Genomic DNA, 23,774 nt, shown 5'->3' on the forward strand with positions numbered 1-23,774 from the left:
GCACTATCTCTTCCCCTCCCCCTTTTTGTTCCACATTATGCAATTTTTAATACAAATATTGCTTCCTATTTCTGAAGCCTGGCTCAACATTCTCTTCAAAAGTAGTAATATCAGCACTTACGTGCACCACTGAAGGCTATCAGGTGTACTGACAAAGCAGAGAGAACATTTACATGAAGAAATGTCATATTTTAAATAGCACTTTTTTTTTTTTACAGAGCAGATTGAGTGTCAAGTTTTCAAATCATTACAACAATATCCTCTCTGACTGTAATTCATCAGTTATACCATCTAGCTTATTGAAACATTAACAGTGTACTTGCCTTTATACTGCAATGTGATTTAACTGAAAGGTGCTAAAATGAACACTTCTACATCATTTTCACTCATACGCAAGATGTCATGCACAGTTGAGACATTAGATTTTAAATCTATTTACAATTTTACATATTTTACAATATATATTTCATCTTTACAGCTACAGAATAAATTCAGACTAACATTGGTACCTTTTGAGTTTCTGCTGGGACTCGAATTCAAGTTAAACTAATTATTAAAAACAAGTAAGTGCATGCCTATAAGGAAGCTTTCAGGAAAAATGTCAATGGACTAGTGTTGCTTAAAAATTACACCGGTTTGTGTAGAAAATTTAAATTCAGTTCAAAAACCCATAAAAGCCTAATAGAAATCTACTTGACTAAAATAAATACAATTCATTACACTTAACAAAAAAAATGTACCTTTAAAAATGTACTGATTTAAGCTCATCTGATTTTTAGCCTTAAATGTACTTCCCTTCCCAAGTAGCTGATAGTACTAGGTGAGAATAACGCTGCTTTTCAGAGTTAACACTGATAATTATCCTGCATAAACCTGAGGCTGCAGTGGTGGGGGCAGCTTGTCATTCTCCACATTTTCAGAGTCAATAGCTGCTAAGGCTTGACTTTTTGGTTTTATTTCTAATGGATATTTCTCAACAATATCTTGGACTTCCTTTGTTATTCCATCAGTCCAGTCTATCAGGTCTTTCTCAAGCTTCTTGGCTTCATTGACAATTCTTTCCTGTTTCTCATTCAACTGAGACAGGAGGTCTAAGTTTTTATACATTTGCTTAACACCCAGGCACACATCAGGTGAAAAACTGTCAGATTCTTGCTTCTTCGGGGACGTCTGACCAGTCATAAAACGATCAAAATCTTCTTGGCTTAGATTTAAAGACTGAGCATCCAATTTTTCAATGAAGGCCACAGCACAGCACTACAAAGAAAACAGAGAGTGAGTATCACTGCAAGCTACAGATTGGAATGTATGCATTCTATTTTTTATCCTGCCGTTAGACCAGTAACTGATTATTTTATTTAATGCCTCAGATTGCTCCTAAAGATCTTTTCCAGAAGCTAACTACATCAGACAGTTCATATGCCTCTTTCCTCTCCCCAAAGTTTGAGGAAGTCAGAAACTCTGAGAACAATACAGGAAGACACCACTTCAGCAGAACAGTACCGACTCACTGGATAACGTCCGTTGCAAACCTCAGGGTCACTGCATTTTGGAGGTGAGGAACAGAAAGAACATGACAACTAGACAAGAGCACTATATTGATATTTAATAATCTGATCAGCAGAGATCTGCTATGCTGTCTATTCATTTTCTGAAGGAAGGAATGTCAAATGCCCATCTTACCTTGTGGATGCTCTCCTCCTACTGAAAGGAATTTTTAACATTCCAAGTAGCTAATTCAACTACATATTTTCCCTTGAGAATTGCTTTACGATGAAATGCAGAGAAGCCAAGTTCATAATCGTAATTCCTTCTAACATGAACAAGCACACCAATAAATACCTCCTGCAGAAGCTTTAAAAAGCCTGTTTACCTCCACACATTAATGGCCTAGTTCTGCAGGCCGTTCAAGAAGAGATAAACTCTCATGGGCTTAAATAGGGAACTTTGCATCCATAACATCTGCACAGTCCAAACTCAGGCTTTTAGGAATAGAAAGTAATTAACTCCTTACAAAATAAAAATATACCCAAGTCTTAGCATCAGACCGTTCAAATAAAGGGTTTAATATTATAAAGAAAGCAAAGCACTGTCTGCTTTGGAAAGCAAAGGAAGAGAGAGGAGATATAAAGCAAGAGAGCAGGCTGTACTCTAAGTAACCTCAACCACTCTCTGAAGATCAGTTTTAATTTTCCTTCTGTGTTATGCTGTGTTTGCCTTTACTGGAAATTCCTACATCCAAATAAAAGACAATCTTGTTGTATAAAATGTCAACGCTATTCCTGCACTTACCAGATTGGTAAAATAGTAGCCGTCTTCTCCTGTCATTAACCTGCTTGGATTACAGAAGCGTGTTATATACTGGATGTTAGACTGCAGACGGGGTGGGTTTCCCTTCAAAACAATGTATATAAGTGTTGGAAGAAAGTCATCAGCAGAAGCTGGTTCGTTTTTTGTGATTTTAATAGCATTAAATATATGCTTGCTGCACTTGGTGATGCATGCTAATTTATCACGAGGGACACGCTTTGAATCCATTTCAATAATATCTGTAAGATAAAAAAGTTCTCAGATCATTAAAACCATATTAACCAGACACCTCAATGAGTAGGACACTTATTGGACAATACTAATACTGCATCATTTTTCTGTGGTGCTTGCTATTCCATAAAACTATCTGTTTATTCAACCTTCTCTTGGTTCAGCCCAAGTATTTCAAATAGATCAGGTAAGCCTAAACACTTCTGTGATAGAAAAATTGTTCCCGCTTCCCAGATGATATCCTAGTCCAATACCACAAAGACTACTGCAAATCTAAAAGCCTGGACCCCCTTCTGATGATAGCAGAAAATAATCTCTATGAGCAAGAGATAGGAAATTTAAAGCTGTAAGTATAAACTTCATAATTCACAAACCTGTAATTGCTTTTACAACCATATCGGAGACTTCTGGAATTTCTTCATTGACGGGAACACACAGCATTTGTGGAGTTACCCAGTGCAAAGCCCTATGACAAGAAAAAAAAATGTTAAACTGTTCTGTGCCTGTAACATTCAGGTGTTTGAAACCAGCTGCTTCTTGAATTCAAGACACAAGGAGTGCTTTGTGTAAATGAGACACTAGTCCAGTCATAAGCTAGTTTATTCCACTGAAGTAATTTATTTCCATAAAAATACTTTCTTTTTTTGCTATAATTTAACAAAACCAAACCAATTAGTCCTCCTAGTGTAGTAGCTTTCATTAGTCATTCTATTCATTCCTTCTGTTTCTTAAATAAAGTGCTTTTAACCCTTTCTGGTTAAAAAGCTTGCCATTTTTGTGTGCATAGCAGAAGATTTTTAACATGCTTGATTAAGAGCTCATTTACAGGACTGTGGATTACTCAGCCATTTTTCTTTTAAAGACTTACCTGATTCTCTTTTGGACAGCAAGATCTTTCTTCTCATCATCAGTTGTTTCAGGGCAAAAGACATATTTATACTGTCGAGTCATAATATATTTTTCAATCTGATCCATTGCTTTCTCAACTTTTTCAGGGGGCACTGAAAGGTACAAATCCCACGCCCAATACAGTGAATAAAGTATTCTGTGGCTCCTTTGAAGATTTAATATAGTTTGGTCCTAATATCGCCAAATCAGTACTACTGACTTGATCCAACCTGAGTTAATAAACAATGGGTATATTTGGAGTACTTTCACTCTCTACAGCAGAATTAAAAATATAATGGTGACAACACCATAGTGACATGCCAAAGTAAGTATGCATAGGCTCACAATGAAGCATGTTCATTTAGCACATTCAACACCCAAATTAGGTTCAGCTGCTTGTAGCTTACAAGAATATTTCTCGAAAATACAGTCTTTGAGAATAAATCCAGTGAGGTCTTCCAAGTCGTCTGTTTCTGTTTATGTCTAAAAAAATCCCTGGGTACGTTTAAACTGTGCCACTTACATACCAGGCACATAAAAGCAGTCCACAACAGAAATACTCCCCTCTCACTGGCTGCTTGTGCATTACAGTGTAATGTAAGGCTCGCAGCTGGTTAATTGGGTAGAGACTACGCATTCAACTTCAGTTTTAAACAAATAGTATTGAATTTAAAACAAGAAATGAAACCAACTGAACCACATTTAATTGAGAGTTTAAGAAAAACCTGTAAAAACAAATAATTTACACAGCAAAGCTTTATAGAACTGGTGCTGCTGGGAATAGTTCTAACTAAGGTACTGGAATTTGTTAACAGCATTTCTGAAAGCTGGTTAGGAATGTTTCGTTTTTACTTGAAAATGCAAGAGGCTTTATCCTCAAAATCATTACTTTTTCAGCAGTAAGATACGAGGAAGAGGAACATGATACCTTTCCAACGTGTCTGTAATTTCTCTGCTACATTTTGATAGAAGTCCTGGGCACATTCAGATTGCTCCTCAATGCTTAAGTCCTATAACAGAAAACTGTTCTAAGTGTGCATGTGTGGAAGAAATGGCAGCAACGCCTCTCATGTTTTGTTTTTTTTTAAGGAAAGTGTCCAGATGCAGTAACAGTCTGAGAATGCAAATATATCAGAGGTGTTTATGTTGGCTAAATTATATTTTAAAATATGAGAAACCGAGACATACTGGCTCTTTAACATGTGAAAGACTTACGTTTATTTGCTGAACAGATGTATATTAGCAATGGAATTGGACAGGTGCAATGCCGTTTTCCCTAGACACATCCCTGAGTAACGGTTGACAAAATAACGTAGACTATTAAGCAGAATGCTTGTTCCCAATTTTGTCTCTTAACTTTTTAAGAAAGGATATACAGTATATCAAAAAACCAAGAACATAAATCATAATTTGAAAGAATATACAGTAAACACTTCTAATGATAAAGTTACTATGAAATATATTCACAATGTTATTTGTGAAACAACATTGTCTTTTGGGCATTAACTAACTGAGCTACTGAAGAATGTAACAGAGGTTTGCAGAGTTAAAATTAACTTTACCTATCAAGCCACTTTTCACCATTAAATGGCAGCATAAAACCATACGTTAAGAAAAAAAAAATGGAGAGAGAACTTAGTTTCTGAATTCTCTAAGGCCAAAAACTAGACAGTTACCTTGAACACGAAGTCTCAGCTCTAATGGCAGTGCTGCATTGTAGGCCTGGTTTACACATAGCAGCAAATTGTATGTTTTGAGAAAGACTTCTTTTTGACTAGCACAAACTATCAAGGAACTAGGAAATGAGAGTACCTTCAGTGTTTATAACCAGTAATAACAACACACTATTTTCATGAACTCTAGGCTCAGAATGAATCAGTTCTAAAAGAGAAAAAAAAAAACCAAACCAAACTTCAAGGTGTTTTCAAAGTGGAGGGCATGTAAGATTCCATCAGAACTCCCTTTAACTTCCAGTCCAATGTGAAAATATAATTTGAGTAACTACATACTAAATAGGAAAGTTAGGGGAAGGAAAAAAAAAAAAATTGTGCTAAATACTGACTCATTTCAACCATAGGTGGCACTAGAGATACATTAATATTTCAAGAACATTCTTTTTTTTTTTATGGAGAATGAAGATGTAACCCTTATTCCACATTAAAAAAAAAAAAAAAAAAGCATAGTCAAGTTTCCCTTCCCCAAAGAAAAGGAGACATGTCGGTTGATACTGTATTATCTTTATAACTTTTTAGACTTAAGAGATCTAAAAACTCATTATGTAATATATTTTAATTTCCACAAGTCATATTTGTCTAGAAAATTGTTCAACAGACTAACTTATGTGGCATTTATTCAGAACTCATTTATTTGGGTTGCAAAGGAAAGTTCTCTCAAGATACCCAAGATACCAGGAGGGTTTCTTTGGTCACATATCATATCAAAAAGCAAGGCATTGAGAATTTAAGACTGCCACTAGATCTTCATTTAACTAAGCATATCAGCTAAAGACTCCTGTATACAATATACAAAAACCAAACTGCTGAAAGTGCAGCATTTTCTCCATCTCTCCCCAATTTCCCCATTTTATTTACGTAAAAGGCATGCAAAACTTACCCTTTTATGATTCATTGTGTCCAAAAATAGTTTACATTGCTTATAGATATCTTGTCCAGGCTTGTGATACGTCTTGAGAAATTCTATGAATTCCTTGGATACTCGATCTGTCTCGATGCTAGCCTGCCTGTTTATAGAAGGGCTGGGAGCCTTGGCTTCTTGGATCTCTGCCGGGAAAATTTAGGCACATCAGATTAGCTTTTTTACACTGATGGATGACTTCAGGAAGCGTTTAATGTGTCTTAAAATTTCAGGTTGGTTTTTTCAACTGTGCAGATGAATGAGCATTTCTTTCTCAAGCTTTACCAGTGAAATGCTGGATATTACTAAACAGAACTCTAAGAAACTGAGTATTCCACTGAAGTGAAACATTTATAGCCACATACCGATTTACACTAATGGCCTTTTTATATTAGCAAATTACTATAACACGGGTTTGCTTTCGGATTTCTTACATTTTCATTCCCAGGTAAGATATCTCCATATTAGATCAAGGCTTCCAGATGGGATTCTGCAGCACTTTAAGATAATGGAGTGCTCCCTTTTCCGTTCTCCCTCACCTTTACATTCCTGCTCCTTTGCTTTCAACTGGCTCATGAACTAGCTCAGGGAGTAGTAGTTCGGGGCAGCCCTAGTCAGAAATCAGTGTTTCTTTGGGGTTATTTTTCAGCTTGACCAGCTCCCCAAGCTGGCTTCCTGCCAGGTCATAGGAGCAGCAGCAGCAGCACAAGACAAGGAATGGGAGCATGAGGTTGGTGAAAATGCAGCAGCCCTTCTTTGGCTAGGCAGCAGATGCCACAGAATCACACCTGCAGTGTAAATGAGAACTTGGCCATTTGTGTTTCAGCAACAGCAGGAGCACCTCGCCTGTTCAAGAAAGAATTTGCTTGGCACTCAAGAAGGAGGTAGGAACACAGACTGCACACAGCACTGGATGCAAGTTTATGTAGCTGCAACCACAGGATTTTTCCACACAAACACATCTGATTTTCCGGGGTATACGTTGCAAGTTAATTGTACTGATCCAATACCTTCACTACCCAAGTTTAGTTCACCCACCTTTCAACTTGCCAGCCAACACTGTTCAAAATGAAGGATTGAATAGAGATGATGTAAATGAACATGATGAAAAGCAAGCAGCAAAGAGACAGAAAACATGAAAATATTCATGGTCAACATGATACAAACACATCTTTCAACCTGAAAATACTAACACGCACAACAAAAAAATCCTTGTTTCAATAAGCATACATGCAGAACTCCAAAATATAAGGAAATAAATGGGATTAGTATATTTAAATTGGTATGTTTTATACTGGAATAGCTTATTGTTGGGGGTTTTTTGTTTGTCGTTACTTGCTTTTAAAGAGATACAGCACTATAGTAAATTCAAAGCGGTATGATCCAGTGACTAACAACAGTGATCATTTGACCAAAGCACAAGACTCTACACTTCAGCATAACCTTCTCTGGATAATAATTTGGCCAGATACCATTAGAACATCTATTGTATTTAAGTGATAAGAATGGAAAAGGCTTTGCAAATATTTAAATTGCAGCTGCAGCAATCAAGATACGGAGTGCAAATCAATCTCCTTTCTAGTTACACAAGAACACTTTTTTCCAGAGGGCATTTCCTCCAATCTTCTTTATACCTAAGATTCAAAGTAGAATGCCTGTACAGTACTCAAGCTGAACAGCAATCATTACTATATGTTGATCCAAATTTGTCACATTTAATATTACATAACCAGTAAGAACAGAGCATAGCTTTGCAATAATAAACAAAGCAAGCAGGTCCACTTTTGAAAGGATAGAATTATAGGGTATTTTTTCCACAATTAATTACTGACTTCATTTCAAAGAACAGCCAAAGATTTATTTACTTATTTCAACACCGAGTTCACTGTATCAGAAAAATCATGAACTTTATTCCACCATTTGACCTTAAGGAATATGAATATGATTTTTTTAGTCACGGATCTAGAATAGATTTTTTTATTATTATTATTTACTAGAGAGATGTAGACAATTGAGGCACATTACTGTTAATGTAGGCATTAAAAAAAATTGAATGTTAGAATGAACTGTCTTTTTAATGAGTCACACCAAGAACTACATGTAGTCACTCAGAAATGTTGCAGCTTCATTAATCTCTGTGTTGAAATCCTGATTTCAGGAAAATGAACCTGTACAACATACACTGATTACTTAGGACTGCAGGAACAAACATACTTTCAGCAATAAAGTATTTTCAGCTTTGTCATGTACTTTAAAAGATTTAAGTCTAACTAAAAAGAAGCTGATTGCTGAAAAGAAATTCCATTTGAACAAGTTAAAGAGAACCTAGTAGAGGAGATACACCAAAATGAAAAGAAAGAGTATGGGAAGAGTTAAGAAAGGATCACCTTTACAAAGAACAAACACTATTAATATTAAAATCTTTCTCAAGGCATTCTACAAAAATGCTAGTTGTTACAGCAGAACATTAGCACTCCAGTGATTCACTATGGTTGTGCCATGGTCATGGATCTGAGTCCAAGAATATAAAAATAGTGTTGTCATTAGCTCTACTACACACACCCATTCATCATCTTCATATAATTTGCAAAATAAAGACTGGTACATCTTCAAATTTCTTTAGTCAGCAGAACACGTCAGAATTGCAAACAAATAGCATAGGACAAGATCCTAAAGGTGTTTGCTTCAAGGGTTCTGGCGTCCTTTTGGTTTAAATGAAACCAGTACGTCTTCTCTTGATATGAAATTGTCTTCTTGATTAATGTAACAAACATCTGGAGATGTTTTGAGAATGCAAAAGTTCTTGGAGTGCAAACTATTAAACTGAAATAGTTTCAACTTACAATCAGATTTATAATGGCAACCCGGAATTATTTTTTGATAAAAATATGAAGCAGCACAAGATCTAGCTACTTCTTACAAAATTCTTATTTTTTTGAAACTGTGTAATCCTTCAGATGTCACACTAAGGTAAGCTGAAGCTTCATTGAGCTCTTATTCCTATACTCTCCTTACCAAAAAGCAAAGAATTGATTTAAAGATTCAAGTTCACGTCAAGATGCTAGACTTGCTTTTTTTGTCATCTTCGTATTCAACAGCACAAGTTATAACTGGCACAACCCTAGTTTGTATTTTGCCAAGCCCAGCTAAGAAATAAGCTTACTAAAAATCAAGCAGACAGCTTGCTCAAGCTGTACTGCATTACCTTCAGTAGGGGAAGCCAGTTCCCAGGAGGGAGTAAAAATCTCCTTCAAATCCCTGAGAATGTTATCAGCATTTCGCTCCCTCCCAAGCTGTCCTGGCTTAACGATTTTCTCTTGAGCCACTGAAATAAATGCAAAAGCAAGCAAGACACCAAGAATGGGAGCATGTCAGGAGAGACGGTGAATGGGATAAAAAAAGAAGATATGGAAAGTGAGAAGAATGAAAGTAAAAAAAGTTCTTAATACATAGCTGAATGCCTCATTTAGCCAGCTACTGCCCATAGACCAAAACAAATTCTAAGGCGAAATCCAGACATATTTAGAACTTCTTATTAAGGAAATGCATTGTCAATAAGGCTAAGATATATTAACGTTGCTTTTTCTTCTGGAATGCCTCCTCCACAGTCTAGCATTTTCCAGGTTTTGCCCATGTAAGCTATTGCTATGCAAAGACATCAGTGCCATTAATCATTCTTACTTGTAACACATGCTGTAGAATAAACATTCAGCCAACCACAAACTTGATATTCACAACCCACACACACATAAACACTACAAGTTTCCTTTCACATTTATTTTCATTTAAAGGCACCCTGCTTACACATTCCATTTTTTCTGTTAAAGCTGCTGAAGTGATCCATTATGACAGCATCATCTGATATTTTATATCAGCATTTCTATCACACTTAGACATATCAGTTTGTTTGAGGTGACTGACAGCCAGTACCTTTTCTCCTGCTTTCTTCAGGAAGAGTTCCCTTTCAAGTCCTAAACTACAGAATCATACTATGGTTGACTCATGAATCTAGCAAGAATGTGCATCATATGAACAAGATACTTCCACTCAGCAGTGCAGTGGTAGACCACCACCAGGAATACATTTATACTACACTTTAGTGGAAGAATTCCTGTATAGCTAACACAAACACAGCACTGTTCTATTTAAAAGATTGTTCGGCGTCACCCAAAAGCTCACGTTTTTCTGTGTTTTCAGTAAGACTTCACATATAGCAATCGCTCTCCAGAAGCATCATTATTCCAACTTTTTAAGGTCAAGGCACAGAGCACTACTCTGCCTTTTAGTACAATACAATTATCAAAAATACTTTTTAACTTAACATGTTGTATAGAACCATTAAAAGCAAAGGAGAAAGTTACCCTTCTTAGCTCCTGTTCTGGAAGAAGCAGTGAAGAACTTCTTCACAGTAGTGACCTTTCGCGTTTTCTCATTGGTTTTCTTTTCTTCAAATTTTGAAAAGGTGAGTGACTGTGCCCCTTGGGTACTCTGACTACTGGCATATGCTTCTTCCTCCTCACGCTGAAGCCTGGAATTAGAAAAATGTATGTCTAATTTAAGTGCTTAAAACCAGCACAAATAAGCTAATTTCCTGTGCAATAAATTACTCATTTGACATGATGCTAATTCTCCTCTATGCTCATCTTCCTTTCTTACTTCCTACCACATCTCCCTTCATTCCATTATATCCACTCTTTCCATGCTGCAATGGTGAATGAAAGTGAAGGAAAGCTGAAGATGGCAAGGGAGGATTAAATAGTAAGGTCAAAAGAGAGGAGACTGAAATATAATCACAGTCACTTTCCCCTCATGTCACAGCCCTGAATTCTACAAAGGTAGAGGTGAGGGAAAAGACTGTAGGAGGACTTCCAATAATCGATTCAGTTGCCTTCCTCCCTGCATCGTGTTCCGAATTTCACAACCTATTACCACAGGCAATCCTTTACCATGTTACTAAAGATAAAAACTATGGCTCACAGCTGAGCAAGTGAAATACCCTGTCACAATCTCAAAAATATTCTGGGAAATAGATCATTATTGTCGTAATTTGTTTTCTATGTCTTGGTAACACTTATGCTTACTTGAAGGAATGAGGCAAACCACTTCACTGCAAACACTGATGGGTGCTTTGCAAAGACCAAGCCCATCTTTCAATCTACATGTACAAAGTAGGGGAGGGCAAACATGCTAATCCTTCAACGGCTACTTTTCTTCCTATGCAGGAAGATTAAAATAGGTTAAATTATATTGCCCTTCAAGATGCTAAAAGGTTGAGCAATTTTCTTTAAACATCCATCCAGCTCAGGATGGACCATAAATAGTCTTGCATTTGTAATCTCTTGAGGTAAGAATTGTGTTTTATCTGTGCTGACAAGCCTGTCTGTTCACTACAGCAAACAATCACAGCTTATCTGTTCCTTTAGCATCTCCCTACTGAACAGCTACTTATTAAAGAATTCCTTAAATGCCCCACTTTATTGTACATAGATGTTATAAGACTGACAGCATAACTATCTGCTCTAATAACACTTAAGTTTTTATTAACTGTTTAAGCCAAATTTATGGCAGAGTTTAAAAATGACATGTCCTCTGTACTGTACCCAACAGCTTACCTGGCACCTTCTGATTAGGCTAGAAAAAGTTTCAAGCACTTCTTGACTTGCAGTTAATCTGCTCCAGTGCCAGACAGTAAAGAGAACATTATAAACAAACAAACAACTTCAAGGTCTAAGATAAAGAGTGTCTAGGGTAGTTAGATACCAGAAAACTTAGGGCTTCCAAACTATAACCATCAATTTGGACCCAACTCAAGTTCAGAGAGCTTCCACAGATGTCACCTTCTTCAGGCAGGCTGATGTAAACAGTGCACTTAATGACTTTACTTCCCCATTCCACCCCCCCACCCCCCCCCGCCCGTGGTGACCTTGGTTAACGTATCACTAGGTAACTCAAGTTCACTGAAGGGTTCCAAACTTGAGTGCAGACATGTCTCTCAGGCATTTGTACTTTTTCCTAGAGTTCGGGCATATTCCACTAATACATTAAGGTACGCATATGTAGAGAATCAGTGTCAACATGAACAAACATCTTGGCCAGCTCAAGGCAACTGCCAATCAACTCTTAATACTCAGCTAGATACTCCTCCATCTTAAGAATTCACATAACCCTGAAACAGTTAATTCTGAGTGGATGTCATGTAACTCATACCTGGAAGTGAACAAAGGACAGCTGTAGTACAAAAGAGGATGCTTTGCAGTTTCTCAGGCAGCAGATAATGCTTTTGCTTTCTACCCAAATCCAACAAAAAGCAGTTGTAGCTGCTCTTATTTTCTCACTCAAGCATAGATTTCCTCCAAGACCCATTTTCAGGGTCGAGCATTTATCACACTAGGAAAGCTAGACTGTTTTGCAGAAAAGTACGTGCTTAGAAAAATTACCTACATTGTTAAAGCTAAAGCTTTGATGTTTTCGGGCTCAACCCTGCAGTTTAAAAGAATGACCACAGACAAGACTAAACCCAATTTTTTAATCAGTAGCTGAAATGTAAAGCCGTTGTGCTGGCTATATTCAAGACAATAACTGTGGTCTCCAGAGGCAGAGGTATTTTAATCAAAATTGTCACTTTCACCCTTCCAACTGCTAGTTAGAATTACAGATTTCAGTATGCAAATTAGGTCAAAGTATTTGTTGAGAGGTTGGGGGGATGTTTACATTTATTACTTCACAGACTTTCTTTTGAAACCTCTTAAATTAGAATGTCATAAATATTCATCTTTGCATCAAAAGGAAGATTTTCCTTCCCTTTCTTGCTGGAAAGGTCAAATTTGAGAACTTATGATGAAACTGAGCCTGAACAAATAGGACTAGAAAATAGGAGACAGGAATAGTATTTAGTGAAGTCACCCTACTATAAAAGAGGAAGGAATAAAGAGGGCTCTTTACCGCTCTGCCAGCTCCCAATCCTCTTGAATCTGTTTCTGCCTGGCCTTATGGTATTCCTCTCTCCAGCACTTGGAGCAAAATCCCTGCCAAGCAGGATTGCCATAGTAACCACATCCCTTCTTGCACAGTAGCTCTGACTGATCAACGTGAATTCCTCTGCGTTCGGATTTCAGGTTCATTTTCTTCCTGTTTAAAGAGAAAAGGGTTAAAGACAGAAATATGGTAACAGCCTGCTAGAAATAATTTCTTTTGAAGGCTTGCCTTTTAGAAAGAAGTCACCTGTTTTAATTATTTAATAGTTCCATAGCAACAAAATAAAGGCCACAGGAGGAAGGGCACAGTTATATAACCATAGCCCCAAAAGCCAACTGCAGCATCAGCATATGTTTGCATAGCTTTGACCTGCAAACAGTACCAGACAGCTGGCCTGGAAAGCAAGCCAGCAGTACCAGTCAAACAGCTACATACGCATGTGGAAAAAGGCACAAGTCTCTGATCTCACCAGCACATTGTTCTAACAGTTGCAGAGGCACAAAGCAACAGAGGAAAAAAGAAATATGGAAAGTTACAATCACCAACGAAGGAAGCAAACTGAGTAGGAGACGAAATGTAAATAGGTTTGTATTCAGGCTAAGACTGTCTCTGCAAAGAATCACACTGGTGAGACTTCAGCTAATGTTATCTTTGGCCTCAAAGAATATGTCTTCACAGCACAGTCAAGTATCACAGCTAACCCAGCAGGTTACATTAACTCGGATGAGGTGCATCTCCATTTCCTTCAGTACTCAGGTTACTTCAGAGTTAAGTTGGGCTTCTGCATGCAGCACAGCTCTGTAGAATTTATATAAAGTGACTACAACAAGAAGATTTATTCTCGTGCCTACACCACCACTGTGCAGAGCCTGCCTTCCAGTGATCCAGCCCTCCCCTTTTCTTGCTTGACAGAAACCATCCCGCATGCCAGCTTGCTCCCAAGGGCATTTCAACTACTTTGTTCTAATTCTAAATGCTGGATTCATTTTAGGAGAAAAGCAGCACAGGATCCCCTGCATTAGCAAGTTTAAGGTCTGCATATTAAAACACAGACATTTGGATTCCAATATTGACATACAGAGACACTAGGAATACCACAGCAAGGCACTGGAAAGCAGGTCTTGGTCACCAAATCCAGCCCCTTTTTCTTCCTGCGATCCTCAGCAGAGTGTGCTCCGCGTAAGCTGAGCAAGCACCTCAGCAATTCGGTTTCTTGCTCTCACATTCGTAACCAAAGGTGTCCCTACGACTTCCTTCCTCTAACAGGAAAACCAGAAGATTTTTAAACCAATGCTGCCCCGTAGTCTGAAGACCCTGCCCTGCCCTCCCCTCCAGCACATTACTTAAGATCACACAAGGAAAACAGAACACACATTGAGATGCAATGTATGGAAAGCAAGATGAAAAGAGATTTTCTTAAACTGAAGAATGTCAGTAACTGTCAGAGTAAATCTTGTTTTTGCCCGAGATTCATGATGACCCCTAAGTTCATGTGTTTGAGGAATCTGGATCTCTGGTTGTTCATGTTTCTGCCCAGCAAATGTTACTCACCCCTGGCAGGTCTTGCCCTCAACAGTCTCAGAAAACTCTTCTTTGGGTCATCCAGCGAACCAGATGTGATACGCACAACTGTCATTACCAAAAATAGTTTTCTACTATAGGAAGTAACAGCTAATTTGTTCCAAGCTGAATTACATAAGATCAGCCATTTTAAAAGACTGATAATATTTAACATTTCCCATTAATCTAAAGTTATTTTAAGTAAAGTAACAGGAAACACATATGATTTTCTCTGAGGGGGGAACAAATTAAATATTCCATCTTACCTATGTAAGTATTAAGGCTCCTTCCACTAACTTCTTTTCTATCTTTGAAAGAAGTAATGAGCTCCTAAAAATAATCTAAAAATAGTTTCATTGTAGAGACCTGTATATTAAGGGAATCAGTGTCTTAATGGCATAATTTATAAAGACACATTTTCTCATTTATATAGATAGACAGCAGCTGAATACTCTCTTTTCTTTCCTACAGAATGTCTGACAGTTAAAAAGACATTAATACGCTTCTGCAAAGCAAAATGAAAAAAACAATGAGATTTTAAATATTTGAGAGCGCTTCATTCCTATATGGACAAATTAACAGAGGAAAATAAGTACATTGCCTTCATAAAAATCTTTTGGTTTCTGTACTATCCTCATTTTCTGATTCCTCAAAGTAAGGTCTTTGTGATGACTGTAATGCTACACAGATCTGCTGACTAACAATCTATCTAGCAGACCAAAAATTAAACATCAAATGTTTGTCAACTGCACAGCCTGGGACGGAAATTGCATGTTGGCAGTATTTGGAAACACAGCCCATTCTCAGAGCATCACACATGCCCTTTATGACCAATTTTGAAAAGAATGGGGAAGCAAAAGCTTGAAACTCTTCAGTTGCTCCTGATCCAGTTTAAAGACCACTTCCTAAAAACAGAAGCTGCAGCAGCATTTTGACTAGAGACTCTATTGCAGGTGCCTGTACTAGAAAAGACCACCATGCATAAAATTTTCAATATTGCCATTAATTGTAAAGCTGATCAGTCTAAATGTTTTCTATTGTAAACCACAGGGAGCTATAAGACACAACAGATAAAAACATTTTCATAACACAAACTTCAGAGAAATTTTACACTGATCTCCATCACCCAAGGATCATTCCTGATCCTATCACCCACTACAATGGAATAAGTTACAACAGTTTTGCAATTGCAGTCTGTAGGCCAATTTCATTAATTCAGGTGTCTGTTGTTCTTATTCAAAAGCACCATGCTTCAGACACTCGTATTTTTTGAAAACTAAAGGAGTAGAATGAAATACATGACCTTGCTTCTATCCCACATCAACATCTTGCTTTCTGAAAGCTAACAGTATACGCGGTTTCTATGCCAGTTGTGCACTTTCACTATCTCTATACAGACACACAAAAATTAGCTTTCTGTATCCACAGAGCTTTAACTAGCGCCACAATTACCTTTGGCATCCTGCTAGCTCTTTGTGTACATTAGAACTAAAAATAAAATTCTGTTTAGTGTCAAAGTCCAGCAGCTTCCCCTGGAGTAAGCAAAACAGGTCTCTTTGTAGGAAGATTCTTTTTTTTTTTTTTTCTTGCATTCTTTTGGGAGAGATTTGTAAACAGCTGCAAAGCCAAGCCACTAGGAAACAAGTTGTTCTGCTTTCTCCCCTTCCAAGTATTTTCAATTGCAGTTACAACAGTTTCAGATCCAGGGACAAAAGAGGTCACCTTGAATCAATATGAAGAAATCACATGCTGCACTTCAAGCAGAGGCTTTCTACTCCCTTTAAACACATACAGCCATTACAAAAAAAGTTTCACAGCCAATTTCTGCAGGTCTGCATTTACATTTTAATGAACAGAACAACTCAAGTTTTAATAGACTGAATATGAAAAATCCATCTCAAGTCCACTTTCAGCAACTAAATCGCTGTGTATTTTATGATCTTCCATTCCTAAAAATGTTTTCTTGGAACTTTTGAGTATCCAAAATGCTTTTTTTTCTTTCTCTATTCCCTTGTCTCCCCCCCACTCCAGCTAAAGGTGCATCATTCTTTATTCAATGATAAAGTCAGTGCATTTGCACAGTCACACCACTTATTTTGCATGGTCAGACCTCTTATTTTTATTCATGCCCTGAATGCATGACCTGTTCAAAGCTTACTTCTGAGTAACATAATCCAAAAGAAAGAACAAATTTGCTGTTTTCCTGGAGTTGGAGAGGTAGGCAACTCTAAACAGCTTTCATACTGCCTGACCACTGAGAAGTCAGGAAAAAATAGTAAGGAAGGTAACATATGTTCACATTAAAAAAACAACAACAAAAAAAAAACTAATCAAGAAGGACAATAAAGTACCAGAAGATCATAAATAAAATTAACTAGTACAATTTGGAGAGGTGCACTGCACCAAACATCCTTTTTACATCTCCTGTATCCCAATTAAAACACTTCTCAACAACTTCAAGAAGCACCACGTCTCCCTCCCAGGAGCAAACACGTGTAATTTAAAGTATATTCATACATTGCTTTGCTCAATAAGTGCTTCAAATAGTTCTGCTGTAAATATTGTCAGGGAAAGCAGAAATGACACTTCCTTACACATTTCCTCACAAACACCATGATACAGAATCTTCTTTTAAGCATTTCTGTACCAGTACTAGACCTCATCAAAGGTTAATATCTATGTTAATTAGCAGCACCCCTTTGAAAAGTTTAGAAAAAGAACAGGCTCTTGGACTTAGTTATTAATTTATAAAATCCCTTTCCCTTTGTTACATTTACAAGTAAAAGCTTCTTCCCTCCCATTTTCCTCTGAAATGGAAAAACGGAAACCACCCAACCCCTTTCTATGATCATGATCTTTAAACTCCACCTAACACACCGTGTGTGTGGTTCCTCAGACGATCACTGCTAACATGTCCTGTTACACCATGGCTGCAAAAGTGGATTTATTCTGGACAATTACAACATGGAAACCTGTCCTGTTGCTGGCAATCAGCGTATTTGTACCACAGCTAACAGAGGACTAGACTGTATGGACACCAAAGAGCTCCTTGTCTTACTGCCACATGCATTCCCAGGCCGGTACCCACCCAGCCTGACAGCATACTAACTCCAAGCTACAGCATCAGCTGCCCGTGGCTACATGTTTCCATGCTGTTCTAGATGTCAAGCTTTATTTTTCTAAACTGTAGTGACATCAAGAGCAGATGAATACTTGTGTACTGTTGGTAGATGAGGCATACAATACATATTATGTTAGATATATTTGAAAGATTGCACTTCAAAGGTCTCTAATGACAGATCAGATCTCCTTCTGTAGCTTTTTCATAAGCATCTTAGAATATTTAGTTCTGTTATGATGCCTAGCATGTGAAAAAAACCCCAACCTCTGTGGCTTAATTCAAAATTAGCTTTTTACTTGCTTTAGTGCAATTCATTCTGAAGCTCTCCAATACATCTTCCTATCAACACATTTTTCTTGTTGTACCTAAACTTATCTAAAATTTTTCTTCTTATTCACTAGTATTTTGAGCACCCATTTACTTAGAGCAAATAATTTTTTAAAAGTGCAATACCAACTCACAGGTTTCTCGTCCCTTCCTCTCACCCCTAGATTTTTCCTGTCAAGTTTGTCATCCAAGAAGAATATTCAATAAGCCATAGCTCTTACTTCAGAAAATGGAAATTCACATAATTTTTTTTAAGAAGAATAAACCAGCTGTCTGCCCAACAGTTCCTCTGTGACTCTGTCAAAGCTGCAACTGAAAACGTATGCGCAAACAGTACAGGGTTTCGGTTACCACAGTCAGGGAAGCAGACATCTGAGCCAAAACCAGAAAACCCAACTTTTCTGCAAAATACTGCTGGCTGACAGCCACACCACTTTCACCCAGTCACATACTTCAATCTGCCTTTGAAGATTAACTAAAGGAAACACAGAAAGAGTTAAGACACAGGAAACATGCATTTTGTTACAAGTATTATCAAAGAAAAAGAACCAAAGTGTTAAGGTCAGTGGGGGCAGTGGGGGAGACTGGAGGAAAGAGGAAAGGGTTTTTTAAGAAATGTTTTCCATTGACCTGAAGCGTGACAGTATTCCTTGAATGTGGGTGCTTAATAAAACCTACATTCCAGTTTTCAAGGATTTTCAGTTTCAGGTCTCAGGAGCCCAAGTTTCTCATGGGAAGCAATAAGGATACATCTAAATCTACGAAGAGATTCCATCAAAGCACTTGTCTTCAGACAACATTTGCAGAGTGCAATCTATAATCTTAATTCCCTACACACCACTGGGAAACAGCTACAGACACCAGAACACAACCTACAACAGTCACCAAAGCTCAGGCAGCAACAACTTGTTTACATCCCACATTAGATGCCTACATTTCTGTATGGGTCTAGTCCTGAGTACATCAGGCTGGACGTCCAATCTCTGGCATCTTGACTGCTCATATAAAAAGACAGTGAAGTTCACCAACATCAGTGCAGAACTAACCAGATTGCACTGACACAGAATTAGGCAATCAGATACTATTTTACTTTTTTTTTTGTCTGATGATCTTCCATTACATTCCCATGGGACTAAGGATAAAACCCTCATAATCGGTGCTATTTCACAAATAAAACTATGGGATAAGAAGAGAGCTCAAAAGTTTGCCAACACCTGATGATCACACGTGGTATCTTGATATGCAGGCCAGTTACATAAAGCACAAAACTAGCTCTAAGTTTCCAAACGGCACACTCTCTTCCAATTTTAAGTCCGTAAATCCTTAGGCCATTTTTGTCAGTATCATGTAATGGGGACTGAAGTAGCAGCAATCATTGCTTCAGGACATTGTACCTTTCATATCGGACTCAAACCTCTCAACAACAGCAAAAGACTATATTCTAATTTTCACAGAGACCAGATTACAAAATAGCTAGAAAAATTAATAGTAAACTTATTAAAGTAGGTATCATAGTCACACCAAAGAGCAAGTGTATTCTTAGCTTTTATGCAATATGAAAAACGTGCTCCTTTCATCAAAATAGGATCTGTCACTACGGTCTGATTTAACACACACATGAAAGAGACTACACTTACGTAACAAGTTCTTTTCAGCAATAAACCTAAGATAATTTTCAAAACACATTAGGGTTTCCAAAGACTGCAGACACAGCTTTGGCTTCAGGAAAAGCACTGTGGGTGAAATAAGGTTTAGAAGTAGTATAGATTTATCATGAGTTCAGATAGCACCAGCTTGTTTTTCTTGTTCCTTTCCAACATGTACCTACCTTACTTCCCAGGGACCGAGTAGGCAGACACCTTTATTATCAATGCAGATTGCATCACTGCCACAATGACAAGATACTGACTTTTTCATAAAATATTTATTAGTCCTGGACTGTTTAGGTCACCTTTTATAGAAGAGCTGGGTGAAAAAGCTTACTTATCAAAGCTGAGTGGAAAGCGGTCTCATTTAATCAATCTATAGACACCTTTAGTAAGAGGTAATTGCAAGTCAATTTATAATTATTACAAGCTATGAAAAACAGTTTCTAAATAACTCTGCATGCTAACTCTGGAAGTCGAAGTCTTGGCACAACACTTAGCAACAACCTACGCCAGTCTTTTCACCGGACTGAAGCGAACGTGATTTGGCTCTTCAAGTTTAAGTCTTCATAGCACTTAATGAAAAACTTGCATTAATTCTTCTCATTAAAAAATATCAAAGCGCTCCAAAGACTGTTCACAATGTCTCATACAGTATCACTCACTGCAACTGTCTGGTCATTTATGGCCATCCCCAGGTATGGAATTTTAGAGCAGGAAAAGAAGAACAACTGGGGAAGTCTCCAAACACACAATTCTTACAGTAACAGTTGCTGTTTTACATTTTACTAGTGCCTGAATGGTACACCATACTCCACATCAGATCAAGAGAGTAGCAAGTCCCACCCAAAACTGCATGCAACTTCAGTTACTGAAAATAAATTTACAAGGTAGACTAGAAAGTGCATCAAAACTGAGGGGGTGGAAGAATGGGATTGGGTTAAGATCTCTAAGAACCACAAATTTTGCCTATGGAAAAACGTCCTTAAAATAACATGAATGTATTCCAAAGAGCAACCACTGACCCAAATGCCACAAAATTCTTGAAAGCCACGTAAGTGTTGAAATAGTCATGATTCATGTGTAACCCTAAACATTCAGGCATGTAATTAGCAGAAAGGTAATTAAGCATGAGTTAATTTCCTCTAAAGGAAAGGGTGGGGCAATATGATCTAAGAGACACATGAACAGAGAATAGGAAAGCCATTAGACACAAATTAGGAAAGAAACATGGTTGCTATCTTTGCAGAATAGATCATATGCGTCTTCATGGTTTTAATGTGCATCTTTCTTGCAATTAAGAAATCGCAGCTATAGCAGTTGTTTCCTAGTATAATCAGTGCAGGTTGCTAACTAATGATCCTGAGAAAAGAAACAGTCATTAACTGTGATGACAGACACACAGTCTGATTAGCCACCTGAAAATAACCGCACTGTTTGGTACTGTAATTTGGCAGGGCAAATTGCAGCCACTACTTAAAATCTCTGAAACCTAATGGCCATGAAGCTTCAACACTCTACCCACAGAGCTCACTATTTACTTCAACTTGAAGATGCATTTTCCCCCTCCAACATCAGTACAGACCTTAAGCTACAGTTTTGTTTGTCTGCATCAAATTCTTAACTACTGCCCGTAGCAATGACCACTCAGCTAGGAGTAGCATGTATTCATGACTTAACAGACTATGTCTCACCATCTACATGTGACTCATAATTGCACTTTTAAATGAAATCACAAGAAACATCTAAAAACTGCTTTGTACTGTTTGACTGGGAATTCAAGTAAGAATATGAAAAAGAGGATTAGCTAAAACTTCTAAAATCTCCTCAGAAACAGCAGTGATTGGCTTCTACACGCTCTGTGATTTTGCCAACGTCAGCCATGCTCACCTGGATACAGATTAAAACTGAGTTTGCTGGGACCTCTGAAAAAAATTTAAAACATCTTATCCACTTTGTACCTGACTTGTTACTGACAGTGTTTTAATATAACTTCAGAAGCACGATTTTTAGGTCTAGTTTTAGGTCACAAGCAGTCCATCATCAGGGGAAAAATAAAAAAAGCATGATTGGGGATTATATAGCAAACATTAGGAGGGGAAGGAAGGAGCTGAGACTAGACTGCAAAATAAAATTAAACGCCAGAATCATGGACTATCTTTAAGCTTATAATCATAGATCGTCGTGTCAAGCGATCTCATGAATTGGTATAATTGCCTTTATACCCTATTCTTCCCTTCTGTTGTGTGTTGTTTTTTTTTTTTTTCTTGTCAGCAAAGCATTCCATTCAGTTACAATTCTCTTCCTAATCCTCCCCCCCGCAAAACACTTGTGTAACCATGTCCAGAAGGTCAACACATCCAATTCCCAAGTAAAATACTGTTCCTGGAAAACACTACATCCTTCTACGCTGATGGGTCATTAGTCTCAAAGGAGGCTCAGGTAACTGGAAAACCAAGAGCTGCTCAGTACACATCCCAGAGTACTGCCATGAGGAACTGCCAATACAAAGCACCACTTCGGAAACAGTTGCATGACTATGAGACCAAACAAGGTATGGCAAGTGGCGTCAATAATGGATTTAAATCACAAGCTCCATAATGCCACCCTTTTTCCAAAACTGCGCACTGCCACTAATTCCCAGCACTAGGCCAGATCAGGGCCCCACTCAGCCCCCAAAAAAACTAATTTGAATTTTGCCTGTGACAACCCCCTCAGTTAATCCAACACCCCACAGCACAAGCGATGGTGCCCCTGCCACAGACCAAAGCAGCCCAGGCCAGCAGGATTTAACATAGTGTCAAACCACCCCCTCAGTGAAACTTTTTGTTACTTCAAGTGCGTCATTCATCTTTCAGTATCTCACACCCTCTCTGAAAACACAGCCACTCCCTACTTCAAGGGAACGACCTGAACGCTACATAAGCTGCTCATACAGTGACAAACACCCACAAAATCACCCCAAATGCGCTGCTCAGCATCTTAAATATACTCCAAACTTCATTTGGCTTGACTTTAAAGGACTTTGATCCTCAGTCTTACAATAAGAAGCCAAGCACTGGTAACACTTACAAGAAAAGAGTCAAAACCCCCTCGATCCACAGGGAACTTAGCAGGAAAACAGGCTGAGGGGCCGGATTTGCAAAGTTAGTGACACCTTCACCCCGATTAACTATTGAAACTTGCCCACGGAATTAAAAAATAATAATAAATATACAAACAACTTAGTTTTAGGAATTGCGCAAGGAGAGAACTGGTTTACTAAGTTTCTCTGTATCTCGGTGTGTTAAGCCCGGTTACAGTCCGCCTCCTGGAGCCCGGGGAACCCCTGGCACAGCCGCCACCCGTGAGGAGAGGGGCTGCCGGGGCCGCGTACGAACCCCCCCCTCAGCGGGTTCCGACGCCCGATCACCGAGACTTAGAAGGAATTACAACGACCGGCGGCGGAGACGACGGGGAGGGGGAACGCTAACGGCCACCAAACTGTCACTGCGCGGCTGCCGGGCGAGGGGGAAGCCCTTCCCGCAGCCGGGCCCAGCGGCACAAGCACCGGGCAGCCCCCCGAGAGGAGGAGCCGCCCACAGGGTCCCGGCAGGCCCGCGGCCCCTCAGCGAGAAAGCGAAGCGGTTGAGAGCTGCGGCTCACCGGTTTATCCCCGGGCGGCGGGGACGAGCCGCCGCTCCGCGCTGCTCCGCGCTCCGCTCTCCGCTCCTCCCTCAGCACCGCTCCCCTCACGGCGGCCGGGCGCTTCCTCCCCTCCTCGGCGGCGGCGGAAGGGCGTGCCGTCACTTCCGGGGGGCGGGGCCCTTCCCCGGAAGGAAGCGAGGGGCCGATTTGCCAAGCGGAGGCCCGACAGGACGGGCGAGGGCTGCTCGGTGCTGCGGGGGGTGCTCACGCTGGCCCCAAGGGCGGAAGGCCGGGCAGGCCGTGCGAGACAGAAGGCGGGCAGAGGAAGGGACGAGTGCCGGGAGCTGTGCCGGCAGCGGCCGCAGCAAAGGGGCTGCCCCAGGCGTGGCCGCGCAGGGCACCGTCAGGGCCGTTTCACGCTCTCTGCGGTACATGGAAGCTGGAAATTAGGAAGA

The 23,774-nt window shown here is 39.0% G+C and overlaps 1 protein-coding gene across 4 annotated transcripts; it reads right to left on the minus strand.

Moving 5' to 3' along the window:
- Positions 1-410: 410 nt before the first annotated feature.
- Positions 411-23,460, minus strand: RABGEF1 (RAB guanine nucleotide exchange factor 1). 4 transcript variants are annotated; one of them, XM_052803262.1, is made up of 11 exons: positions 23,338-23,460; positions 13,006-13,191; positions 10,425-10,591; positions 9,269-9,388; positions 7,102-7,122; positions 6,043-6,209; positions 4,358-4,439; positions 3,410-3,542; positions 2,916-3,007; positions 2,293-2,549; positions 411-1,257 (listed from the first exon to the last, which is right to left on the minus strand). In XM_052803262.1, exons 2-11 carry the CDS (start codon positions 13,182-13,184, stop codon positions 859-861), a joined length of 1,617 nt encoding a protein of 538 aa, XP_052659222.1. In that variant the 5' UTR covers positions 13,185-13,191; positions 23,338-23,460; the 3' UTR covers positions 411-858. The 4 variants fall into 4 exon arrangements, with proteins under 4 accessions (XP_052659222.1, XP_052659223.1, XP_052659224.1 ...); XM_052803263.1 differs by lacking the exon at positions 7,102-7,122; XM_052803264.1 differs by lacking the exons at positions 7,102-7,122; positions 9,269-9,388 and having other exon boundaries at positions 23,338-23,459.
- Positions 23,461-23,774: the final 314 nt, after the last annotated feature.

The sequence above is a fragment of the Harpia harpyja genome, chromosome 12 (assembly GCF_026419915.1).
Source record: "Harpia harpyja isolate bHarHar1 chromosome 12, bHarHar1 primary haplotype, whole genome shotgun sequence".
In the NCBI taxonomy this organism is placed as follows: Eukaryota; Metazoa; Chordata; class Aves; order Accipitriformes; family Accipitridae; genus Harpia; species Harpia harpyja.

Excerpts from the sequence above, each read along its gene's own strand:
- RABGEF1 (XM_052803262.1), bottom strand. The coding sequence starts at position 13,184 with ATGAACCTGAAATCCGAACGCAGAGGAATTCACGTTGATCAGTCAGAG. Across the intron at positions 7,123-9,268 it reads ACTGGCTTCCCCTACTGAAG|TGTTGGCTGGCAAGTTGAAA; the intron begins GTAATGCAGTAC and ends CATTTTGAACAG. Across the intron at positions 6,210-7,101 it reads GTTGGCTGGCAAGTTGAAAG|AGATCCAAGAAGCCAAGGCT; the intron begins GTGGGTGAACTA and ends TTTTCCCGGCAG.